At 42.8% G+C, this 24,754-nt stretch overlaps 1 protein-coding gene and 1 non-coding gene across 2 annotated transcripts in view; both read right to left on the reverse strand.

Annotated features, from left to right (window-relative positions):
* The window catches only part of KIF6 (kinesin family member 6), a 795,359-nt gene that overhangs the window by 113,756 nt on the left and 656,849 nt on the right, over nucleotides 1-24,754 (reverse strand). The window contains exon 16 of the mRNA XM_030195774.1: nucleotides 8,524-8,574. Within this exon, the coding sequence (XP_030051634.1) occupies nucleotides 8,524-8,574 (51 nt within the window). The remainder of the gene's footprint in view (nucleotides 1-8,523; nucleotides 8,575-24,754) is intronic.
* Nucleotides 17,003-17,074, reverse strand: TRNAT-CGU. The gene has a single exon. It is a non-coding gene; the product is annotated as a tRNA-Thr (tRNA).

A 24,754-nucleotide genomic window follows, 5' to 3' on the forward strand; every position in this document is an offset into this window, starting at 1 on the left:
CATACAAGACAGTGTGTTATGTTATGTTGTTCACTTAGGGCCCCTTTTACTAAGTGGCAAAAAGCCCAACGCAGGCTTACCGCTTGCTAAGCAGGAAGTACCACCAGGCTACCGCAGCAGCCCGGCGGTACTTCCTACCCCTATCCAGCGCTACAAAAATATATATTTATTTTTGTAGCCGTAGTGTATCCGGCGGTAATCGAGCAGTGCAGCATGCTGTCTAGTTACCAATGTGTTAGTGCGGGAGCCCCTACCGCCGCCTCAATGGGTGGCGGTAAGGGCTCCCTCCCAAAATGGCTGCGTGGCAAGTGCTTTACTTGCCGCATGGCCATTTCCTGCAGGAAAGAGAGACTTCCTTTTTACCCACTGCAGTAAAAGTGGGTCTTGGCGTGCGTGAAAAACATGCGCCGATGCCAGCGTAGGCCCTCTTTTGCTGCAGCTTAGTAAAAGGGGTCCTCAGGTTCTCTTATAGAATAGGCTCCTACCACACATCCTAGGGGCACCTAAATGGAAGTGCCCAGTTGAAGAATGGCCTCCTTAGAGCATTTCCACTCAAAGCAAAATTTAAATAACTTGAACACTTAACAAGAAAGGCATAGAGAGAGGGTAACCTGCATGGATCACAGTTACAAGGGGGGGTAGGGATAACCTGCTCGGAGGGGCAGATATGTCTGGGCAGACTGGATAGGCCATGCTGGTCTTTTTCTTTGGTCGTTTACTGTGTTATTAAAATGGTAATGATCATACCACTAGAGGTTGCTGTAGGGCAGAGAGCTGGCTTTAGAGTCCTTTGCTGCTTCTCTGGGGTTGCCTTAGGTTGCATGAAGAATTAGGAAAACAAATGTGCAGTAAGAAATCCATTATAAATTTAAATAACAAGATTAATATCTCTCTGCTATCATTTCCATTACCAGCAAGAGGCTTGCTGTGTTCAGTAAGTGCACAATCATCAAACATTCTGCCGCTTACATGCCTTCCCATCAGCACTATTTTTTTTCAGCAGAGACTTATATTTGAAATTTGCATAGAACTAGCAGAAATTATTCCACCTCAAACGTTTGACATATTTTCTAGAGTTTTAATTTACTAGATAACTGCAAGTTATAAGAGTCTAGCTTTGGCTTTCTACTTTCTATCTTACTGTACAGCTTATTTGTAAAAAGCTGTAATACACTTCTACTGTACAACAGGGTTTAATTAAACCTAATCTATGTCTAAGATAAGAAGTAATAGGGAATTTTCAGTCCCTCTGGTGTATAATTTTAAATAGGCATTTTTTATCCTGCACTCACTTTGAGGCATATCCTAATCTTTCCCCCAGTAATGTACATACAGAGGTGGGGTCAGTTTCAGAAGGATTCTTTTCTGCTAGTAAATGGTCATTCACTCATGAAAATTGCCTCCTGTAGCAGATATTTCAGATTAAGGGGGGGGGGGGGGATAAGGTACAAAACATTCAATGGGATCTTTGGCCAAAACTGTATAATTGTCCCCAAAATCCTCTCTCAATGCACAAATGATCCCATAATGGAAAACTCTAATAGCAAAAGGTAATAATGAATAGGCACAGGAAAATAACAGGAAAAAATGTAGCACGGAGGCTGCTCTGAACAAAATTCATATTCCAAAAATATACAAATATATACACAAGTAATACCACTAAGGCACTTTACTGTTGTCAACACAGTCTTTTATATCAATCAAATAATTTTGACTTCAGATTTCCGGTGTGTTTATTGTACTTCATAAACTACACCTCTCCGCTGTCTCGTTATTCTAACAGCGGGAATCCTCATTAGTCTTGATTAATGTTTTTTTACTTTTTCACTTTTTTAACTTAGCACTTATCTTATTTTCCGGCTTTCTCACTGGTTTGCTCTACAGTGCGCTTCTGTTTCGTAACATCTTCATCTGGAGCTATAACTTTTATATGCCAGTTCTTGTGCCAGTTATGTCTTTTCGCTACTTAGCTTCTCCGTCTCTTTACTTGCTTGTATTCTAGTGAGCACTATAGTTGAAGTGTAATTTAAAATATATACACAAGGCAATGTTTAAGGAATACAGTTAAGCAAATAGTCCATAAGAACAGAGTGAAATAGCTGCAAAAATCCTAGATCTCTTCTGCATAATACTGTTTCTCTGATCTCATACATCCTTCATGCCTCTTGACAGACGGACAGTTGTTAAAATCCTTACTCCTCCGTATTGTGCGGAGGAGTACAATCCTTAGTGGTCAGCAGCCTCTCTCCTTTATGTCAATCCATCACAGTCATACTCTTGTCTCTCTTCTCTGGTAAGCAAACAGGTTTTCTGTGGCCCAATCACACTTCTCTCCACTGTCACTCCTTTTCTTGTGACTCTTTGTTCCTGCTGAGCTCCCTTTTTCATAGGTCAAACAGGTTAGGCAACACCCAAGTCTTTTTCAGGGTCTCCGCACTCACCAGCTCCATTACTCCTCAGGGTCCAATCCTTTTCTTAACAAGGACTGGAGGTCAGCAGCTTCACTGTCTCTCTCTTCTGAGATCAGACTCCCCGACGGGTGCCTCAGGGGGCAGCTGTGGACCAGACTGGGAACCCTATAGCCCCAAGAGCAGGGAGCAAAGGTTCAGATTGGCCCCAGGGCGAAGTAACCCACCTACTGTAGTTTCACATCACAAGTGGAAGGCAAGGCTCCTCCTTAAAGTCTAGATTTTATACTTCCCTCCAAAAGCTAAGCTGCAATGCTATTGGGCTACTTTCTCAGACTAAACTGACTCCGGTTTGGACTGCATTGGCATCTTTCTGGAGCAGGGGCTCAGAATGTGCTTCCCATAGGAGAGGGATTTTAAAACAGATCACCTAGGTGTGAAGTCCAAGTAGATGCCTATTTTAGGCCATTTTATAAAGACACACAGGTGCCTATCAGGCTTATTTTCGAAAGGGAAGGGCGCCCATCTTTTGACACAAATCGCAAGATGGGCGTCCTTCTCACAGGGTCGCCCAAATCTGCATATTCAAAAGCCAATTTTGGGCGTCCTCAACTGCTTTCTGTTGTGGGGACGACCAAAGTTCCCGGGGGCATGTCGGAAGCGTAGCGAAGGCGGGACTGAGGTGTGCTTAACACATGGGCATCCTCGGCCAATAATGGAAAAAAGAAGGGCGGCCCTGATGAACACTTGGACAACTTTACTTGGTCCTTTTCAAGCCACAAAAATGTGCCCTAAATGACCAGATGACCACCGGAGGGAATCGGGGATGACCTCCCCTTACTCCCCCAGTGGTCACTAACCCCCTCCCACCCAAAAAAAAAATTTTAAAATATTTTTTCCAGCCTCTATGCCACCCTCAAATATCATACCCAGCTCCATTAGAGCAGTATGCAGGTCCCTGGAGCAGTTTTAGTGGGTAGTGCAGTGCACTTCAGGCAGGCAGACCCAGGCCCATCCCTCCCCTACCTGTTACACCTGTGGTGGTAAATGTGAGCCCTCCAAAACCCACTGTACCCACATCTAGGTGCCCCCTTCATCCCTAAGGGCTATGGTAGTGGTGTACAGTTGTGGGGAGTGGGTATTTTTGGGGGAGGTTGGGGGGCTCAGTACACAAGGTAAGGGAGCTATGCACCTGGGAGCTTTTTCTGAAGTCCATTGCAGTGTCCCCTAGGGTGCCCTGTTGGTATCCTGGTATGTCAGGGGGACCAGTGCACTATGAATGCTGGCTCCTCCCAGGACCAAATGGCTTGGATTTGGTCATTTCTGAGATGGGCGTCCTAGGTTTCCATTATCGCCAAAAATCGGGGACGACCATCTCTAAGGTCGACTTAAATGTTCAGATTTGGGCATCCCCGACCGTATTATCGAAATGAAAGATGGATGCCCATCTTATTTCGATAATACAGATTTCCCCGCCCCTTCGCTGGGACGTCCTGGTCAGGAAAACTTGGGTGCCCCGTTCAATTATGCCCCTATATGTGTCCTTATAAAATAGACTCACAAGATTGGATGAAGAAAATTCTATATGTAGAGGCCCTTAGTTCTGTTCCCATAAGGCAGTGTTTCTCAATCCTTTTTAAATTTGGGGCATGCATTCAAGCTTGCCTTATTCTTGTGGTGCACCAAACCACATTCACAAAGTCATCATATTTGCTAGTCAATGCCACTGGCCACTTGACTGTGAAATACCAGATAATGTACTTTAATTTAAAAAGTACAATATTAAAAGCCTAAAACATAATTGCCTTATCCTCTCAACTCCCTATAACAAGTTTACGACCTCCACATTAATCACACCTGAGCTTGTCTTACCGATCTCTGTGTCTCTAAAAATATTAGGTGTAATTGTTGACAGACACATAACTCTGGAGCAGCAAGCGAACTCTACCACCAGACAAATGTTCTTCTCTCTTTGGAAGCTAAAACGCATAAAACCTTATTTCCCTAGGGAAGTATTTCGCAGTTTAACTCAGTCTTTAGTCCTTAGCTGCCTTGATTACTGTAATGGGATATATGCAGGGTGCAAAGACATGCTTCTGAAAAAATTACAAACTGCCCAGAACACAGCTGCTAGGCTTATTTATGGTAAATCGAGGTTTGAAAGCTCAAGACCACTGCGTGAGAAACTGCATTGGCTCCCTGTCAAGGACCGAATAACATTTAAAATTTGCGCTCTGGTGCATAAAATTATCTATGGTGAAGCCCCTGCGTATATGGACACCCTTGTCAACTTACCACCTCGAAATTCTCACAAATCAGCTCGCTTGTACTTAAATCTGCATTACCCAATCTACAGAAGCCTCAAGTATAAAACCACCTACGCCTCCACCTTTTCCTATATTAGAGCACAACTGTGGAATGGTCTACCTAAATTTGTGAAAATTACTCCTGATCATCCGACCTTCAAAAAATACCTTAAGACCTTCTTATTCGGAAAAGCTTACACTCCTGACCCGCCCTGCACCGCTGCCTATTGAATTCATTTTCTCCTTCTACATTTCCCCACCTCTGCTATTACTCTCTAGCCTCTTTCACTACAATGCCGTTGACTGTTTGTTGTAGAATTGATGTATGACTTTTGTAAATTTCTGTAAGCCACATTGGGCCTGCCCTTGGGTGGGAAAATGTGGGATATAAATGCTATACATAAATAAATAATTAGACAGGTAGATTTAAGAGAAGAGTATGGAAACTATGACAGGACCCAATACAAGATGCTAATTCACTCCTTTCTAATGTCCATGGTCAATGAACGGCAGAAAAACAGATCACCTTTTCGTAAACAGGCAGCACGTCAAAAAGGCAATGCTTTTTCTCCTTCTTCCTCCCCTGGCACCCCAAACAAGAAGCATGTCATCCTCTGCACCCCAAAGAGGTGGCACCTTTCTATTCCTCCTCCCTTAGAGACAGCACCTCCTCCCCCAACATAATTTTTCCCTCTTGACCTTGCTCACTGGCAGCACATATTTCCAGTGGTGGCTTACGGCAGTTTGCTGCCTGAGGCATACGATGAGATGGCCTTCCCTCCAAGACACCCAAAAGAGAGAGCTCCCTGAAAACCCTGACCAATGACAAGGATGATGCAATCCCCTCACTCAGAACACTGGTCAAGCATTAGAACATAAGAATAGCCATACAGGGTCAGACCAATAATCCTTCTAGCCCAGTATCCCGTTTCCAACAGTGGCCAATCCAGGTCACAAGTACCTGGCAGAACCCCCAATAGTAGCAACATTCCATGCTACCAATCCCCGGGCAAGCAGTGGTTTCCCCATGTCCATCTCAATAACAGACTATGGACGTTTCCTCCAGGAACTTGTCCAAACCTTTTTTAAACCTATGTATACTAACCGCTGTTACCACATCCTCTGGCAGTGAGTTCCAGAGCTTAACTATTCTTTGAGTAAAAAAATATTTCCTCCTATTTGTTTTAAAAGTATTTCCATGTACTTTCATTGAGTGTCCCCTAGTCTTTGTACTTTTTGAAAGAGTGAAACATTGATTTACTTCTACCTGTTTTACACCACTCAGAATGTTATAGACCTCAATCATATCCCCCCTCAGCTGTCTCCTTTCCAAGCTGAAGAGCCCTAATCTCTTTAGCCTTTCCATCCCCTTTATCATTTTGGAGTTCCATCCCTTTTATCATTTTGGTTGCTCTTCTTTGAACTTTTTCTAATTCCACTATATTTTTTTGAGATATGGCAACCAGAATAGAACGCAATACTTAAGGTGAGGTCGCACCATGGAGTGATACAGAGGCATTATAATATTTGTGGTCTTATTTTGCATTCCTTTCCTAATAATTCCTGGCATCCTGTTTGCCTTTTTGATCGCTGCCTACAATGACACATAGATCTTTTTCTAGAGTGCTGACTATTCTTCCCAATATGAATCACTTTGAATTTGTCCACATTAAATTTCATCTGCCATTAAATTACATTAAATTGGCAGTTCCCTAAGACAAAAAAAGAACATAACTTATATTTCCAGGCTACCAGAAAAAAAATGAAAATTTTGCCAGCATTGGTTATACTCAACCAACTTTATTTAAGTTATGTAGCCAGGAACTCTAATATATATATATATATAAAACTGACTCCCAATCCTGCACCATCACAGTGTTAAATGCAAACATATTCTGTATCCACAGAAACCTTCCTCTTTCTACAATAAGTACAAGCCAGAACCATACAAAATACTAATTCACCATACAAAAAAAAACAACAATTCAATTCTGACTTATCTCAATAATAACAACATGACCCTTCTCCAGCAGTAGTAGGTGTACTTTGAATTGCAACAAAACCCTACAAAACTCACTCAGAACCCACAGAACAAATCTATGGGTCCAGAACATTTCCAACTAGGGTCTTCATAGGAAAAGGCAGCATTGTAAATACTGATATGACCCCCAGAGCATCAATACACCTACTGGGAAAATTGAACTAACCAGATTACTACAGATTCCTGTTCAGACATTCAGTTCTAACAGAATACCTGACTTCAGTCACAAAGGTAGAAAACAAGTAAACCCTCTACAAATACAGGAAGAGTGACCACAAACAAAAAGTAGAAATATGTAAACTATAAAACTAAAGGATGTGAAATGAAGCTGCAAGGATGGAACCTAAAAAGCAACATTAGTAAATACAGTACAGAGAAGGTGGTGGATGCCTGAAATGCCCTTCCACAGGAGGTGAAGGGGATGAAAACGATGACAGAATTCAAAAAGGCACAGGATATTTACACAGAGGATCTCTTGATAAGAAGAGAATGGAATAAAAGTGTAGGGACAGATTCTATATATCAGATGCCGAAAGATCTGCACTTGAAATGATTCACGCTAAGCGCCATTCTACAAAGGTCATGCCTAGCTCTGGGTCTTAGACGTATGCCTCATAAAAGCAGGTGTAACTCCCATGTCCAGAATTAGGCACAGATAGGCCTTAGAAATGCCCCTGACCTGCCCATGCCCTTCTCATGGTCATGCCCCTTTCGAGATTTGCGCAAGACCACATAGGCATGATTGGTGGAGAAGCATGCATATCTTAACCCCCCCCAATTAGTGTCAATTAAGTGCTTATTAACACTAATAATTGATCCAATTAAGCAATGAAGATCCGCACGCAAATTCTGGTGCCAATATTTTGGTACTGTATATAGAATTCGGAGGATTGTATATTTTACTCAAAGTAAAACATAAATGACTCAAACAAATAAAAAAATAAAAGACAGAGAGAGACTTAACATTGAGAAGGCTACCCACACAGAGCCCTGACCCTGGCAAAAAATGCCTTGTATTGTGTCCTTGTCGGAAACCCCTGCTTTTTTGAAGCGCAATGCTTAGTTGCCTCATTAGCATCCATTTCAATGCACTGTGCGGCTATGTTTTCCATGCACTCAACCCTCCTTGCACTGCTCGATCAGTAATGCCCCGAGGTAACTGTGCGGTTTGGCTTGTGGTATTTTTCTGCATTAGCCCCAGAGAATGCAAGTGATTTTCCCAAGGTTATAGAGCCAGAAAGTGGGCCCATGAGATCTGAATTTCTGCACTGTAAAAATGACTCTCTCTATGGACTGTTTTGTTACAGATCAGAAGGAACGTCCCATGCCAGAACTGCTCCCTGTGTGACACACTTCCTAGTGCCTTTGCCCCATCCACTGCATCATAGCCATTGCAGGAAAGACAAGGGAAGGGGAGCAATTATTGCACCCCCCTCTCCCTTGCGCTCTGTGCTGCTGCACAGCCCTTGGGATGGTCCTGCAGACCAGTAACTCATCTGAATAGCGTAGGCCTGCAAATGGGTCACTATTGCTATTACAGTACAGTGTGCAGCTGATCAACGAAACTGTCGGCATGGCTGACAAATAACTGAGGATGTGGATGAAGAGAGACACACTATATACTCACTATGAAAGACACTGAACTAGATGACCATAAGTAGAGACATTTTTTTGATATCTGTGATACTTATGTATCTAACATGTGGCAACCACATGTCCTACAGTGGCATTGTAGAGATAAGAGTTCCATCATCATTAGAGCACTTACCGAGGGCAGCTGTTTGCATGCGCCGCTGTTCTATGTCACCTTTGAGCTGGTCTGTGGAGGAGATAAACATACAGAGCTTTAGAAAGTTTCTGCAGTATCAGTGACAATACAGGAGCAATATTGCTGAATAAGCCTCCTCGCACAAACAACTACATCCACTAAAGCTTATGTCAAGGCCTTGTTATCAAAATCAAGGTGCTCATACTCTGGGCCAGATATACAAAGATTTATTTCCATAGATACAACGGGGGTATCAAGTATCATTTTTATTTGATATACTGTTAATCAAATGTAATATGAAAGTGGTGTACAAAAGAAACAAGAAAAATTAATTAAAACAAAATATAGGGAAGAGACTAACAAGACAAAAATAATAACCACAGTAGGAGACATGGAGGGGCATAATCGAACGGGGCGCCCAAGTTTTCCTGAGGGCGTCCTCGCAGGACATCCCCGCGAAGGGGCGGGGAAACCCGTATTATCAAAACAAGATGGCCGTTCATCTTTTGTTTCGATAATACGGTCGGGGATGCCCAAATCTCAACATTTAGGTCAACCTTAGAGATGGTCGACATAAATGTTGAGATGGTCGACCTTAGAGATGGTTGTCCCCGGTTTTCGGCGATAATGGAAACTGAGGATGCCCATCTCAAAAATGACCAAATCCAACTCATTTGGTTGTGGGAGGAGCCAGCATTCTTAGTGCACTGGTCCCCCTGACATGCCAGGACACCAACCGGGCACCCTAGGGGGCACTGCAGTGGACTAACTGATGCACTAACTGAACAGAAAAACCCTTCCCTTACCCATCCCTTAGCGATTCAGAAAGGAACGGGCATGCATGAAGGAAATTGCATGCAAATGAGCTGCTCACTGTTAGCTCATTTGCAGACGATTTCCTTCCTAAGGAGGGGAAGCCAGTGCAGAGCAGCCAAGCATTATGTATGGCTGCTTTGCACATGCCAAAGACGGCTTCATACATGCAGACAAGCTGCGTGTATAATAGCCGTCTACAATCTTAAATAAATTGCCATCTACAACCTTAGAAAAATACAAGTCCAGGTGAAAACGTCCAGATGGTATACATATAAAAATGAGTTTATCTTGCTGGGCAGACTGGATGGACCGTTCAGGTCTTTATCTGCCGTCATTTACTGTGTGGGTCCAAGAAAACACAAGGGCAGACGGTCTGCAAGCTCCAAGATGGAAAATATATACAAAGCAGATCGTTGTAAGACCAAAATATATTTTATTGTTGAAAACCAATCAAAATATGTATACAAAGACACACAAAAAAAAAAAGACACAAAGAAAAATGCAAGCGAAATAACTAATTATAGACCAGTAGCATCCATACCACTAATAACCAAAATAACTGAAGGGATGGTAACAAAGCAACTCACAAACTATCTAAACAAGTTCTCAATACTGCATGACGCCCAATCAGGATTCCTATCGAATCACAGCACAGAAACAGTATTAATTACCCTAATGACTAAATTTAAACAAATGATTGCAACCGGCAACAATATACTCCTCCTACAATTCGACATGTCAAGTGCCTTTGATATGGTCGACCACGAAATCCTACTACACATACTTGAATATTTCGGCATTGGAGGCAATGTCCTAAACTGGTTCAAGGGGTTCCTAACCTTGCGCTCATACCAAGTCACATCAAATTCAACTACGTCTGCAGCATGGACACCAGAATGTGGAGTACCGCAAGGATCACCCCTATCACCAACTATTTTCAACCTAATGATGATACCCTTGGCAAAACTTCTATCAAACCATAACCTCAACCCATACATATACGCCGACGATGTAACAATATACATCCCTTTCAAACACGACATCAAAGAAATCGCCAATGAAATTAACCAAAGCTTACACATCATGAACACCTAGGCAGATGCATTTTGACTGAAACTGAATGCAGAAAAAACTCAATGCCTGATACTTACCTCCTAATACAACACGAAAGAATTTACCGCAATAAACACACCAAAACTAAATCTTCCAATCTCAGAAACTTTAAAAATTCTTGGAGTCACCATTGACCGCCACCTAACACTTGAAACTCACGCAAACAACACAACCAAAAAGATGTTCTACTGCATGTGGAAATTGAAAAGAATCAGACCATACTTCCCAAGATCCGTCTTCCGCAGCCTAGTGCAATCACTTGTACTCAGCCATCTGGACTATTGCAACTCACTATACGCAGGTTGCAAAGAGCAAACACTGAGGAAACTTCAAACAGCCCAGAACACAGCAGCCAGAATCATCTTTGGGAGACCAAAATACAAAAGTGCGAAACCCCTACGAGAGAAGTTACACTGGCTGCCACTTAAGGAACGCATCACTTTTAAAGTATGCACACTAGTCCACAAAATCATTCACGGTGAAGCCCCAGCCTACATGTCTGACCTAATAGACCTACCACCCAGAAACGCTAAAAGATCATCCCGAACTTTCCTCAACCTCCACTTCCCTAATTGCAAAGGCATAAAATACAAAGTGCTGCACGCATCAACCTTCTCTTATATGAGCACGCAATTCTGGAACAATACCACGAAACCTGAAAACGAACTATGAACTAACTGACTTCCGCAAACTATTAAAGACTCATCTCTTTGAAAAAGTCTATCGAAAAGATCAAAACACATAAAGTCCACACATACTGTTAACAATGCATCAATACATTCTCCTCTGTACTATTATCCCCTGTAACTTTAACACATTTAAACCTCAATTTTACAGGTAAAAATATATTAAGCCAGAACGTTCTACTGCTAATGTTCTGTTGCCCTATCAGTATCAGTTGTTCTTCTATTGTTAGTCGTTCTGCCCCACTGTTTCATTCCCCTTAACGATACCTGGACCTTGTTTTAACTCAACTCCTCACAATGTAACCATAATTGTGTTGTAACAAATTGTACTTCCATCATTACAATGTATTGTAAGCCACACTGAGCCCGCAAATAGGTGGGAAAATGTGGGATACAAATGCAATAAAATAAATAAATAAAATAAAATATATTTTGGTCTTACAACGATCTGCTTTGTATATATTTTCCGTCATTTACTGTGTTACTATGTAAGGCTTGCCCTGAGGCAAAAAGGCCTTCTGATTTCAGCTCTATGACCTGTAAGTAAAAATAGCTTACGTTTATCTTCTGTTTATAGAATCTTTTTTAGATGCTAGGCCAATGCTAATGGTCAATAATATAGGCAAATGCTTTAAGAGGCCAGAAATAACACTCCTAGTATGAATGGATCCTATTACTTGAAGGAGAGAGGGGTGAGTTTGCATGATATCCACTATTCCTGCTCGTTGATAAGCAGAGGCTAGGTTCAGAAACTGGGCCCAGCTCTTCTACTTAGCAGTTCACAGTGCTGCTACTTGGCTGTTGAGACAGACCCAATATTGCTCTCTTAAACAGAGAAAATGTTTTGAAAGAACCTTACAGAGCAATGCCGCAATCTCTGTCTTGTGAAGAACAAGAGACTTTGGAGTGTTCTCATGAAGTGATCTACTGGCATAAAAGCAAATATCTTTTGTTGTATCTTAAGTAAAAGCGCATGAAAATAACTCATCTTCTGATGTTAGGTATTGTTCATTCTCCAGTGCAGGGCTTGTTCGTTATTGTTTTACATTTTGAATCTCCATAAGTCTCTGCTATTCTCTCTTTTCTTCTAGATCCCATTGACAGAAGGCTGGGACAGCAAGAGGCAACTTCATCAGAGCTACTTCCAAATGCCAATGAGAGGTGAATTACTTTATTTCTGTCAGCTCTGCTCACAGTCTCCTTTCAGAGCCAAGTTCACTAATTTAGGGTGCACCATCCTCTATCTTCTCCTACACCTGCCGGCTGAAGAAGCAAGGACAGGACCATCATTTCCACTTAACCACTGGACCATCAAACTATTCTTGTGTCCTTATTTTTGCATAAAAACTAAACAGTGTATGCTATTTGAAATGAAGCGTCAGCTGATGAACCAATCCAGATGTGTGCTTTCCCACGACTGTGTGCTAGCTGATTTGTTACCTCTGTCGATGGCAGGTTCAGAGCTCATCATTAGCAGATTTAGAGAATGTTACTGGCTGAACAGAACCTTCCCTACATATAAACAGCAGGAGACCTTCAGCTCATAAGTACTGCCAGTTCCCAATCCTTGATAAATAATACAAATATTTACATTGCAAAGCATAAAAATCTTAGGAAGGCACAAAGATGTGATGTTATGTCCCATTAATGTCACAGACAAGGTAGTTATTAAATGTTTTTCCTTTTACTCCACCCCCACCAACAAAATTGATTTTGAAGACTTGGCAAATATCTGTCTCCATATGGTTAATTAGGCTTTCCAAAGTCTTCCTAAATAAGCTAACTATAATTAGCTCTAAAACTGATACTGAGTCATTTTTCCCTAAAGTCGTTCTTCAATTTTGTAGATAACAACCCCAATAAAATGTCAACTGCTGCGGTGCTGCATATTTTGGCCAAAAAAATTCATTGGTGGGGGGGGGGGGAGGGGAGTAAGAATTCAGTCAGCGTGCAGTTAGCTGTCATTAAGTCCTGTGATAAATGTGTTCCTTTTGGCTTTGGCTCTTGGACACAAGGGCGGGCGAGAGGTACAGGAAAGAGAAGAAAAATCCAGCTCTGCTAGGAGACAAGCTTGGAGGAGAAGAGACAAAAGAGGGAACATCACACTGAAAAACAAATCGTCTTTGTGTGACAATACCACTAACTCTCTGTTGCATTCAGTGATCTCAACCATATGAATTTCCTCTTGTACTGTATGCCATTAATTAGCCACGATTATAAAAATAAAGCATTCCACAGAGTCCTTCCCTCAATTTCTAGTTCCAAAATTATTATTACAGAGTGTCTGCATAGTTGTGTAATATAGTCATGCAAGATGAGTGCCTTATACAACCACTAACAAATTTACACTAGGAGTAATCTAATGGTTAGAGCAGCAGGCTATGGACCAGGCAATAGGAATCAACAGAAGGTATCAGTAATCTGCAGATCATGCATCAAAAGGGGTTCCAAATATTTATTCAGTAAACAACAGATGCATGAGCTGCTCCTTTCAACCCCCTAAGAGCCAGGGAAGCTGGGATTCAAATCCCACTTCAGCTGTGTGTGACGCGAAAAACACAACCAAAAAGATGTTCCACTCAATGTGGAAATTAAAAACAGTAAGACCATTCTTCCCAAGGACCGTCTTCCGCAATCTGGTACAATCATTGGTACTCAGTCATCTAGACTATTGCAACTCACTCTACGCTGGCCGCAAAGAGCAAATACTCAAAAAACTCCAAACAACCCAGAATACTGCAGCCAGACTCATATTCGGAAAATCAAAATATGAAAGTGCAAAACCCCTATGTGAGAAGCTACACTGGCTCCCACTCAAAGAACGCATCACGTTCAAAATATGTACCCTAGTTCACAAAATCATCCATGGCGATGCCCCAGCCTACACATCAGACCTGATAGACTTACCACCCAGGAATGCTAAAAAATCATCTCGCACATTCCTTAATCTTCATTTCCCCAACTGTAAAGGTCTAAAATACAAATTAACGCATGCATCAACCTTTTCCTATATGAGCACACAACTATGGAATGCGCTGAACTATCTTATAATGTTTTTATGTTATATTACAATCATGTTTCTTTCATTGTCATGTAACCCAAAATCCTTCTGTAATACCAAATGTCTTTTCTCTTCTTATTGCCACTATTCATGATGTATTGTAAGCCACATTGAGCCTGCAAAGAGGTGGGAAAATGTGGGATACAAATGCAATAAATAAATAAATAAATAAATAAATAAATAAATCTTGGGCAAGCCATTTTACCCTCCCTTGACTCAGGTACAAACTCAAGACAGTAAGCGCTCTGAGGACAGGACAACACCTACTGTGCCTGAAAATAATTTGCCATAAGCTAGAACTGAAAGAGACATGAACTAAATCCCTTTTCCGTGACTGATTTATGGGTCTTCGTACAAAGCTGGGGGAAGAATTTTGACTGCAGCCAGCAAAAAAGGCTTTTCTATTATTTTCGTTAACGACCGTGGACTAACGTTGCTATTAGAATGCAGCCATTTAAAAAACAATTACTGTGTGAGAACTTACCGCCACTAAGAAGGGCTCCCATATTAACCGTGTGCTAACTAGTTACCATGTGGTAATATAGATGTGCTGGTTGGTGCAGGAATGCCCACTCTCCGCCCCTGACAAGCTCCCCGACTACGTACTGAAGTAATACTGGAAAAATGAGGGAAAAGTCCATTGAACATTATTACATTTTTTTTGGGGGGGGGGGGGGGGGGGGGTTGCCGGGTTCTTGAAGCCTGGATTGGCCGCTGTCGGAGACAGGATGCTGGGCTTGATGGACCCTTGGTTTTTTCCCAGTATGGCGGTGTTTATGTACTTATGTACGTAATGAGATGCTGACGTTTTGCACACATGCAGCTGCAGCTACATACATTCAGTTTTCTGTACAGAATCATTTTGTTTCCCTTCCACCTGCCACTTAGTTCCGACTGAGGACTGAGCTTGACTCAGGGATGCCCAAGAGCATACAGTGATTGCTGGGGGTTATTATTTTCCATTTTCATGTAGTAAGGTAGCTCAATGCAGGCCAGAAGGTAGAACCGCATAATTATTTGGTTTGCTGTGGATATTAACTACAGTCTTCTGGGTGGAAGTAAAATGGTAGTCACAGCAGGGGCACCTTCGCTTTAAGATGATTTCCCATGCTGCAGGCAGGCCACTGGCCTTTTATTATTATAAAACCAGAGCCGGCTGAAGGGACTGTGGTGCTCTGAGCCAACTTTTGGTTTGGCGCCCTCCCATTGGCATGCTACCCCCCCATCAGGCCACCGGAGACCAGCGCTGGACAAGGCTTCAGTTGGCGGTGCTGGGCAGACTTCTATGGTGTTTCCCCCCCCCCCCCCCAATCGTAAATGAATAGATATGTAAGCTCTTTGAGCAGGGACTGTCTTTTTTGTGTATGGTGTACAGCGCTGCGTATGCCTTGTAGCACTATAGAAATGATAAGTAGTAGTAGTAGATATGGAAAGTTCAAGAACAGGGCTGGGCAGACTTTTATGGTCTGTGCCCTGAGAATGGCAAGGACAAATCAAACTGAGGTATACATATAAAGTATCACATACCATGTAAAATGAGTTTATCTTGTTAGGCAGACTGGATGGACTGTTCGGGTCTTTATCTGCAGTCATTTACTATGTTACTATAACTTAATTTTATAAGAGGCCTTTTCCATGCATATATCAATGTTTTACACACAGAAAAGGTTCATAAAATTACTGCCTTAAGGCCATCTTAGAAGAGAGAGATAACACTTCTTTATCAATTGCTTTTTAATGAACAGAAAGAATACTTGAAAGGCAAAAGTCTGCTCTGACTGCTCATGAAACGTGCCTTATGGATTCTGCTGGGATCTGAAGTGACTTGACTTTGTCATCCTATAGATCATGGGGCTATTAAGACTCACCTTCTGACACTAAACACCCCCATACTACAATAAAAATATATTTTTTTCTGAACTTGTGCTGCTATTCCCACAGCAACCATGTGCTGTGTGTTCCTGTTGCATATTCTAAACTAAACGAAACAGAATGTTCAGTTCCTTCATGAGCAATCTGACAGGTGAAAATGCAGGGTATGAATTTCCCAAAAACGTTCTTTCCCACAAAATACTTGAAAAATCATAGGCTAAAGTGAACATGAGCAAAAGCATGTTTCCAGTAATAAATAATCCCTGGTGGGTTGTGATTTTCAGTAAATGCCCCATCTGGGGTTAAGGAAGAAGACAAATTTCATTTCCTTCAGCCTATAGGGACACATGCTACTAGTCCCACTAACAAGATTTATTGAGCTACTGAAACAAATTGTAAACTGCTAGAAGACCGATGGCCAGAGATTACAACTGAAATGGGTTGGATTTAAGCCTTGCTATTTGTATTTATAGGGTTTATTTTTTGGCCCAGAAGTTCCTTTCTGCTTCTTTCAGATATCTAGTTTTATGAGAACTAATTCTACTGGACTACACTACTATGAGCTTTCATTAGTAATTAGGCAGAATGTTTTCCTCTATTTTATCTCCCATTTCAACATACTTAGTACAGCTGTTTCAACAACCAAACTCAGCTGGGGCTCATACAACAGAAGTCTGCTCAGAACCCAGTCACTGTCCCCACTACAAAATGACTGTCACTGCCCCCCCTCCCCCCCCCCCAACTGAGATTGTGAATGCATTCTCAGCTGACTCGGACTAGATGACCTGAGCCAGGAATCAAACGACAGGTCCTCTTTATGGCAGTGTAGCACTTACCAATGAACTACTGGACTAGCCTAAGACCTTGTTATTCCAGTTCTTTTTTTTTCAATTTTGGCCTTTTTTTTTTTTTTTGCAGGCCATTCGAGCGGAGGCACAGACAGGGTTCGAACCCACAATCTTCGGTTTACGAGACTGACACCTTACCACTTGGCCACTGTGCCTGCCGTAGTCCAGGTCTTATCAGATGGTCTACCCAGTATGCTTTAGATAATAAAGGTAACAAAGGGTAGAAAACAAATTGCTGTAAAAGTTATGTCACTCCAGAGAGTATTAAAAAGCTCTAAAAGGAGGTTGGCTCATAGGAATGCTGGGAGATGTAGTCCTTGGGGGTCCTGATCTGACAGAAAGTGAGTTCAAATTGATGTAACATCATGAGATCATTTAAGCTTGTAAAGAAAGTGTCCTGATCATCTATGAAAGGAAAGGTAGAGCTGATTTCCTGGACTAGAGGACTGGCCTAAAGGAATCGGTCTGTGACAAACTACTACAATCATTTATCATAATAAAGTACTCCAGGGCTTTACACTGTGTATTGAGGCTTGTGTCTCATGCTATATTTGAGATGGGCTAGTATCCATCCGTAAGGTACACATCGATGAGCATTAGCACTTAAAAGATGTCCATAACCTATGACAGAATCAATTCTCACTTGTGCCTGATGTCAGTGCAGGCAGGGCCTTCAGTACCACAATTTAGGGGTAGCAAGTCTCTTGCACTGTGGGGAATTCTCCTGCACTTTGCCACAAATGCAGGAAACCTTTGCCCAGTGCAAGAAGCTTTAGAAGCACGTAGTGGCAGGACTATGGGATGGCCCCATGTAAAGGACTTGGTTTGCAGAGTGGAAGTTCATGATGTGTTTAGCGCTACCTGCTCTTGCTGGCCCATAAAGGTGGCAGCGAAGCTGTAACTGCTTCCGATCTGCAGGGCTACTCTCAAAATGGATCCTGAGGCAAATACCATGAGACTGGCCCTATAGGCAGACATTGATGCTATGATAAGTGCAACCCCTTCTGCCAGCTTGTGAAGGCCAGTCTCCACTGGGAGATTGTGGCAAAGAAGATCAGGAGGAACTGTGGACGTGACCACATTAAGAACTTCTGGTGGCAAGGAAGAGAATGTGAAAATTGTGAGAGAATGCTGGACTCTCTATTCCTTCCCTGATTGATCAGTGAGGACAGCTAGCTGAGCCTCCTGTTATGGATATAAATTAAAGGTGTGGAGTGGCCAGGGCTCAGGAAGAGGAGAATGTAAAGTGGTTGGGGAGAGGAGAAAGCTGTGTGTGTTGAGGGGGGGGGGGGGGGGGGGGGGGGAGAGGGAAGGACATGACTGAAGATTCACCTAGAGCATCCAATGCCCTTGCACAACCCCTGAATACAGGCATCTTAGATACAGCAGTAAATCTAAGAATTAAAAACTGCCTGGGATGAAAAATAGATCCTTGGTAATGGGGAAGTGGAAAATTGAATTTGCTTACATCCTCATTTATGGATGACATCACCAATGGAGCTCAGTGCAGGAAACAGTACCCCATCAACTTTTTCTAGAAGCCTTTGGGTAGGCTCTGCAAATAAATACCTGTCCCCAGCTGTTGCTGTCACCTGGAACTCCTCAATCTATAGCTAGCTGGAAGGGGAATGGGACTTGATATACCACCTTTCTGTGGTTTTGTGCAACTACATTCAAAGTGGTTTACATAGTATATACAGGTTCTTATTTGTACCTGGGGCAATGGAGGGGTAAGTGACTTGCCCAGAGTCACAAGGAGCTGCAGTGGAAATTGAACCAAGTTCACCAGAATCAAAGTTTGCTGCACTAAGCTACTCCTCCACTCTGGTGTCCTTGGTGAACTGGTAGGGTTTTAAGGATTTAAGACATGCTGTCCTCATAGAACACCTGAGAATGTCGTTGTTTAATGTCAACTTGTGGTGTCACAGGATTTGACTCAATTTGTTGCCAGAATATTGTCCTTGCCTACCAAATACGTAGTCCTGAGAAACATTTTGTGAGACATAGCCCATTTTGACATTTCTGACGTTCTCCCACCACAGCCCGGCTTGTTTGTGAAATACATGGAGGGGTATAATCGAACAGGGCGCCCAAGTTTTCCTGAGGGCATCCTCGCCGGACGTCCTCAGGAAGGGGTGGGGAAACCCGTATTATCAAAACAAGATGGGCGGCCATCTTTTGTTTCGATAATACGGTCGGGGACGCCCAAATCTTAACATTTAGGTTGACCTTAGAGATGGTCGTCCTTAGAGATGGTTGTCCGCAGTTTTCAACGATAATAAAAACCGAGGACGGTCATCTTAGAAATGACCAAATCCAAGCCATTTGGTCGTAGGAGGAGCCAGCATTCGTAGTGCACTGGTCCCCCTCACATGCCAAGACACCAACTGGGCACCCTAGGGGGCACTGCAGTAGACTTCAGAAATTGCTCCCAGGTGCATAGCTCCCTTACCTTGGGTGCTGAGCCCCCCAAACCCCACTCCTCACAACTGTACAACACTACCATAGCTCTAAGGGGTGAAGGGGGCACCTAGATGTGGGTACAGTGGGTTTCAGGTGGGTTTTGGAGGGCTCACATTTACCACCACAAGTGTAACAGGTAGGGGGGGATGGGCCTGGGTCCACCTGCCTGAAGTGCACTGCACCCACTAAAACTGCTCCAGGGACCTGCATACTGCTGTCAGGGAGCTGGGTATGACATTTGAGGCTGGCATAGAGGCTGGCAAAATTTTTTAAATTTTTTTTTAGGGTGGGAGGGGGGTTAGTGACCACTGGGGGAGTAAGGGGAGGTCATCCTCGATTCCCTCTGGTGGTCATCTGGTCAGTTTGGGCACCTTTTTGAAGCTTGGTCACAAGAAAAAATGGACCAAGTAAAGTCTACAAAGTGCTCGTCAGGGACGCCCTTCTTTTTTCCATTATTGGCTGAGGACGCCCATGTGTTAAGCACGCCTCAGTCCTGCCTTCGCTATGCTTCCGATACACCCCCGTGAACTTTGGTCATCCCCACGATGAAAAGCAGTTGAGGACGCCCAAAATCGGCTTTCGATTATGCCGATTTGGGCGACCCTGGGAGAAGGACGCCCATCTCCTGATTTGTGTCGAAAGATGGGCGCCCTTCTCTTTCGAAAATAAGCCTGATGGTGTAGGAGAGGAATCCATGGTGTCTCTTGGGCTTGATGTTACTCTTAGCCCCAAATGAAGAGCCACTCCCCTGCAGCCACGAAGTAGCTGTTTGCCACTGATGGCATCAGCAGAAAGTGCAGTGGATGTTGCTCCGGGTGAGGCCTTAGAGCAACTGGCTAGCATAATGTGGAGCATAGTATTGGTAAGTGCCCCAGAAGAAGCTGCAGAATTGGACATTTCTATCCTGGGGGAAGTGCCCATGTCTAGCAATGGGCTACAAGGTGATTCATCAATACAGCAAGTAAGTGCTACACCATTACTGGAGTTTCTTGTTTCAAAACTGACTGCAGATCTGGGTAAAGCTTTGTGTCCTCAAATCCAAGTTTTGGAGCAAAAAGTGTTGCAAATTGAAGTCAAAGTAAATAAAACTTTCTGATTTATAGATATTATCTAATCAGGTTAAAAAATTAGAAAAAAAGATTTGTTTGAGACCCAGAGAGTTCTGACCATTATTATAAAGAATATTTCAAGTTTAAGATCTAAGTCTGAGCCATTTGAGAACTTTTGATTGGAGTAAATAATCTTTGTTTCTTAAACTTCCCCTGGGTGTTTGTTATTACACCTAGAAATATGCTGAAATGATATCTCAAGGAGACCTTGAGAATTGCAGAAGGGAAAATTCCACCATTATCTCAAGTATATTATTTGCCAAGGGAACCTTTGCAGGTTCACCAAAATTTGGATCAAAACGTAGCTCCTTTGGATGTGTCTGATATCTTGGAATCATCGGATATAGATTCTGCCACTCCAGCTACTTTGGTAGCTACAGTGGCGTTAACACCAGATAAAGACTAGTTATTGAGAATGTTCTTTAAAAATAGAGATAAGACATTTTTGGGAATCAAAGTGCAAATTTTCCAAGATGTTTCTAAGGAAACCCAGAGGAGACTGCCAACTCTAGACTTCGCGCCTTCTGTCTCGCTGCACCCTACACCTGGAATAAACTTCCTGAGCCCCTATGTCTTGCCCCATCCTTGGCCACCTTTACATCTAGACTGAAAGCCCACCTCTTTAATATTGCTTTTGACTCGTAACCACTCGCCTCCACCTACCCTCCTCTCCTCCTTCCTGTACACATTAATTGATTTGATTTGCTTACTTTATTTCTTGTCTATTAGATTGTAAGCTCTTTGAGCAGGGACTGTCTTTCTTCTATGTTTGTGCAGCGCTGCGTGCGCCTTGTAGCGCTATAGAAATGCTAAATAGTAGTAGTAGTAGGAGACGTGGACAGTTCCTACTGATGAAACCAGGAGTACTTTAGATCGGTGCAACTTTCTTTCTTAGATATCTTTGCAAGTGTGTTGTTAGATATCAATCAATTAAATACGTTTCTTTTTAGTCTTTACATCTTTTGGCATTTTGGGTAACCAAATGTGTATTAGGGGACCAATAGGGACTCCCTTGATTGTTAGCTCTTCTTTGAATATTAGTCTGTACTCTTTAGTCATGTAATAGGTATTTATTTCCAAACATTTGATATACCACTAAAAGGCCTACGCATAGGCAGTTAAGCGGTTTACAATAATATAAGAACAAAGACTAAGTGGTACACAACTGGTAGAGGACAAAGAGGAGAAAACAGACTAGCCAAAGGCAGAAAAACACATACAGAAGACATGAGATTTAAGCATTTTCTTAAAACCTGGCAAAGAGGACTGATTCCTAATGAATAATGAAAAGCAGAATGATAGGTGGAGCAGTGAAGTTGGAAGGGAATAGGTAGTACAAGAAGATCTTAGTCAGTGGAACAAATACACCAGTGTGGAGTGTAGGGAAAGAGGTGGGTGTTGAGATATGCAGGAGCAGAAGAAAGCCTGGATTTGTATACTAGAAAAAGAATCTTGAATATTATGCGTGTGGAAACTGGGAGCCAATGTTCAGAGCGGAGAAGAGTGACATGGTTGAAGCAATGTGCATTGTAGAGTAACTTCACTGCTGTGGATTGGATCAGCTGGAGATGTATAAGTTAGGAAAGAGTAAGACCAACATAAAGAGAGTGTTATGACGGGAAATGTGAGCCCTTGTGCCCCGACTGAGCACGGTGAAGATGGAGTGACGCCGCACTCAGTCAGGCAGCCAGACAACCCCTAGCTTCACCTGGGAAGCGACCGCCGTTCCCTGAGAGTTGAGCCCTCAGGTGCGGGCAGCCAGCAGGACTTCTGGAACTGGCAGGGTTGCACGGCCACCAACCCAACAGGCGAGAGCAAACACAGTCCAGGAACAAAGGGGTCAGCAGTGCAGCAAGTAATCAGGAAAATGTCTGAGGTCTGGGCAGGCAGCAACACAACGTGAAGTCAAGAAACAATCCAAGGTCTGGTACACAGGAAAACACTGGAACAAGATAGCCGTCCAGGAACACGGGTCAAGAACCACGACCTCTATGCAGCAGAAGCCAAAGCATGGAAGGACTGGAAGCAGGGCTTTAAATAGTACAGGAATTAGGCTCAACCATGTGCAGCTGTTCCAAGATGGCTGCCCCCATCAGAGGAGATGCTCTAAGCCCAAATATGGGCTTCCTTCCTGAAGCAGCTCAGCTCCAAGATGGCTGCCACCACCTGAGACTCCCATCACCAAGATGGCCGCCCTAACCTGGCGATACCCACATCCAAGATGGCCGCCCTAACCTGGAGATACCCACATCCAAGATGACCACCGCATCCTCGAATGCCCATACCCTGCGCAAGCAGACTGCACCTCTGGAGGAGTGTAGCAGAGCGTAACAGAGAGTTACAGTAGTCTAAGTAAGAGATAACTAGTGCTATGAGAAGAGGTCAAAGAGCTGCAGGAAGAAACGTATGGACTGAGCGAACATGATAGAGGACAAAGAAGGAAGAGCGAAGTACAGAAAATATTTGGGGCTTGAAATAAGGTGGGGATCAAAAGTAACATCAAGAATTTTAACAGTGTCTTAAAAAGGAAAAGGATTACCATTAACTGAAGAAGAAAGAGAGATATCAGTACTAGAGCAAGGGGGAAATATGGATTCACATTTAGAAGTGTTCAGATAGAGGAGATTGTTTGAAGGCCAGGAAGAATCCTAGGAGAGGAAGAAGTTGAGATGGGTGACAAATTATTTTATAGAGTATCTGGATACTATCTGCATAGCAGAATGGGGTACAGGAATGGTCTTGGATGATGGTTAACAGAGGAGAGAGGAAGATACTGAAGAGAGAGGGTGCAAGGTGTAGAATCTTGAAAACAGAGCTGATAAGAGCGGTCAGTGAGATAGCTGGCAAACCATTCTAGAACACTCCCAGAAATTCCAATTGAGTGATGACGGTGCAGAAGAAGTGTGTGGTCTACAAGATCAAATGCTGAATAAAGATTGAGAGAAACCAGAATTATAGAATACCGGTCAAGGGAAGCACAAATGAGATAATGAAGTACAAGAAGAAGAGTTTCAGTGCTGTGAAATTGGCAGAAACCAGATTGGTAAGGACGAAGAACACTGCTCAGTTTAAGATGTTGGGTAAGCTGATAATGGAGAAGTTTCTCAAGAACATTTGAAAAGAAGGGAAGCTTGGAGATAGGGCGGAAGCTAGAGGGAAGTGAGAGGTCAAGATGGGGTTTTTAAAGCAGCAGACGGAGCAAAGCATGTTTCCAGGCTGAGGGAACAATGCCTTCAGTGAGGGATGAGGAGAAAAGTGGTAAAAAGTGAGGGATGATAGCTTGAGAGAGGCACATATAGAGAAACGCTGGCCAGGGGTTAGCCCATGAAGAGGAAGGGTTGAGAGAGGTAATAGTCTTCTGAACAGAGAGGGCAGATGGCAGGTTAAAGGTAGAAAATACTATACAATACACAATTCGTTTGCAGACAGGCTATAATAATCGTTAATACTACAAAAAAACCTTTTTAAGTTTGTTAAACTATGGGTCCGGTATATCGATGACATCTTCTTAATGATTTATACTTTTGTTTTAGAAGGCGAAACCGAGACCCTGAAGCAGCCGTGCGAAACGCTGGCCACCGTCGGCTCAGTATATGAGCAAAAGAGAGTGGAATACAGCACAGTACACAACGCTGTAGAAGCACCTACTGAAAAGATAAGTAGGGTGCTTGAAAGATTGTGTAGAATGTGTAGATGCACAATTAATCTGTATGAGACTAATGTAATCAGCAGGAAAGTTAGTATAATATCAGGTTTTTTTTGGGCCAATGATGAAGGCAGGGTCAAGGAACCCGTATCAGCTTTAACAGATTAAACTTGGATCTGGAAGCTCTTTGAGGCCATTTTTTTCCTGCCATGGAAATACCCTGCAGTAGAGGCAGGTTATCGAGTGTCTTTATAAGGCAGCAGATTTTTTTTGTAGTATTAAAGGTAGAAAATACCCATTTTCCCCTAATAGTTACTATGTCTCCAAATATATTGCAGCACTTGCTCACCAGTGAAGCAGATTGAATGCTGGCAGTGAGAAGGTGAATCTACTTCACTGGTGAGCAAGTGCTGCAATATATTTGGAGATATCAACACCTCCTTTTTTTGCTGGTTATACCCCAATCTATGTAGCATAGGATCCTTCTGGCTGCAACTACAGCCTTGCTGCATTGTTTCATCACTTTGAGATCCTTGGACACCATCACCCCCAAGTCAAATTGAATAGACAAAGACCCACGCCCTCATTACATTATTTCTAATCTCTCTGTGTGTGCC

Source organism: Microcaecilia unicolor, chromosome 3, assembly GCF_901765095.1.
Source record: "Microcaecilia unicolor chromosome 3, aMicUni1.1, whole genome shotgun sequence".
Classification (NCBI taxonomy): domain Eukaryota; kingdom Metazoa; phylum Chordata; class Amphibia; order Gymnophiona; family Siphonopidae; genus Microcaecilia; species Microcaecilia unicolor.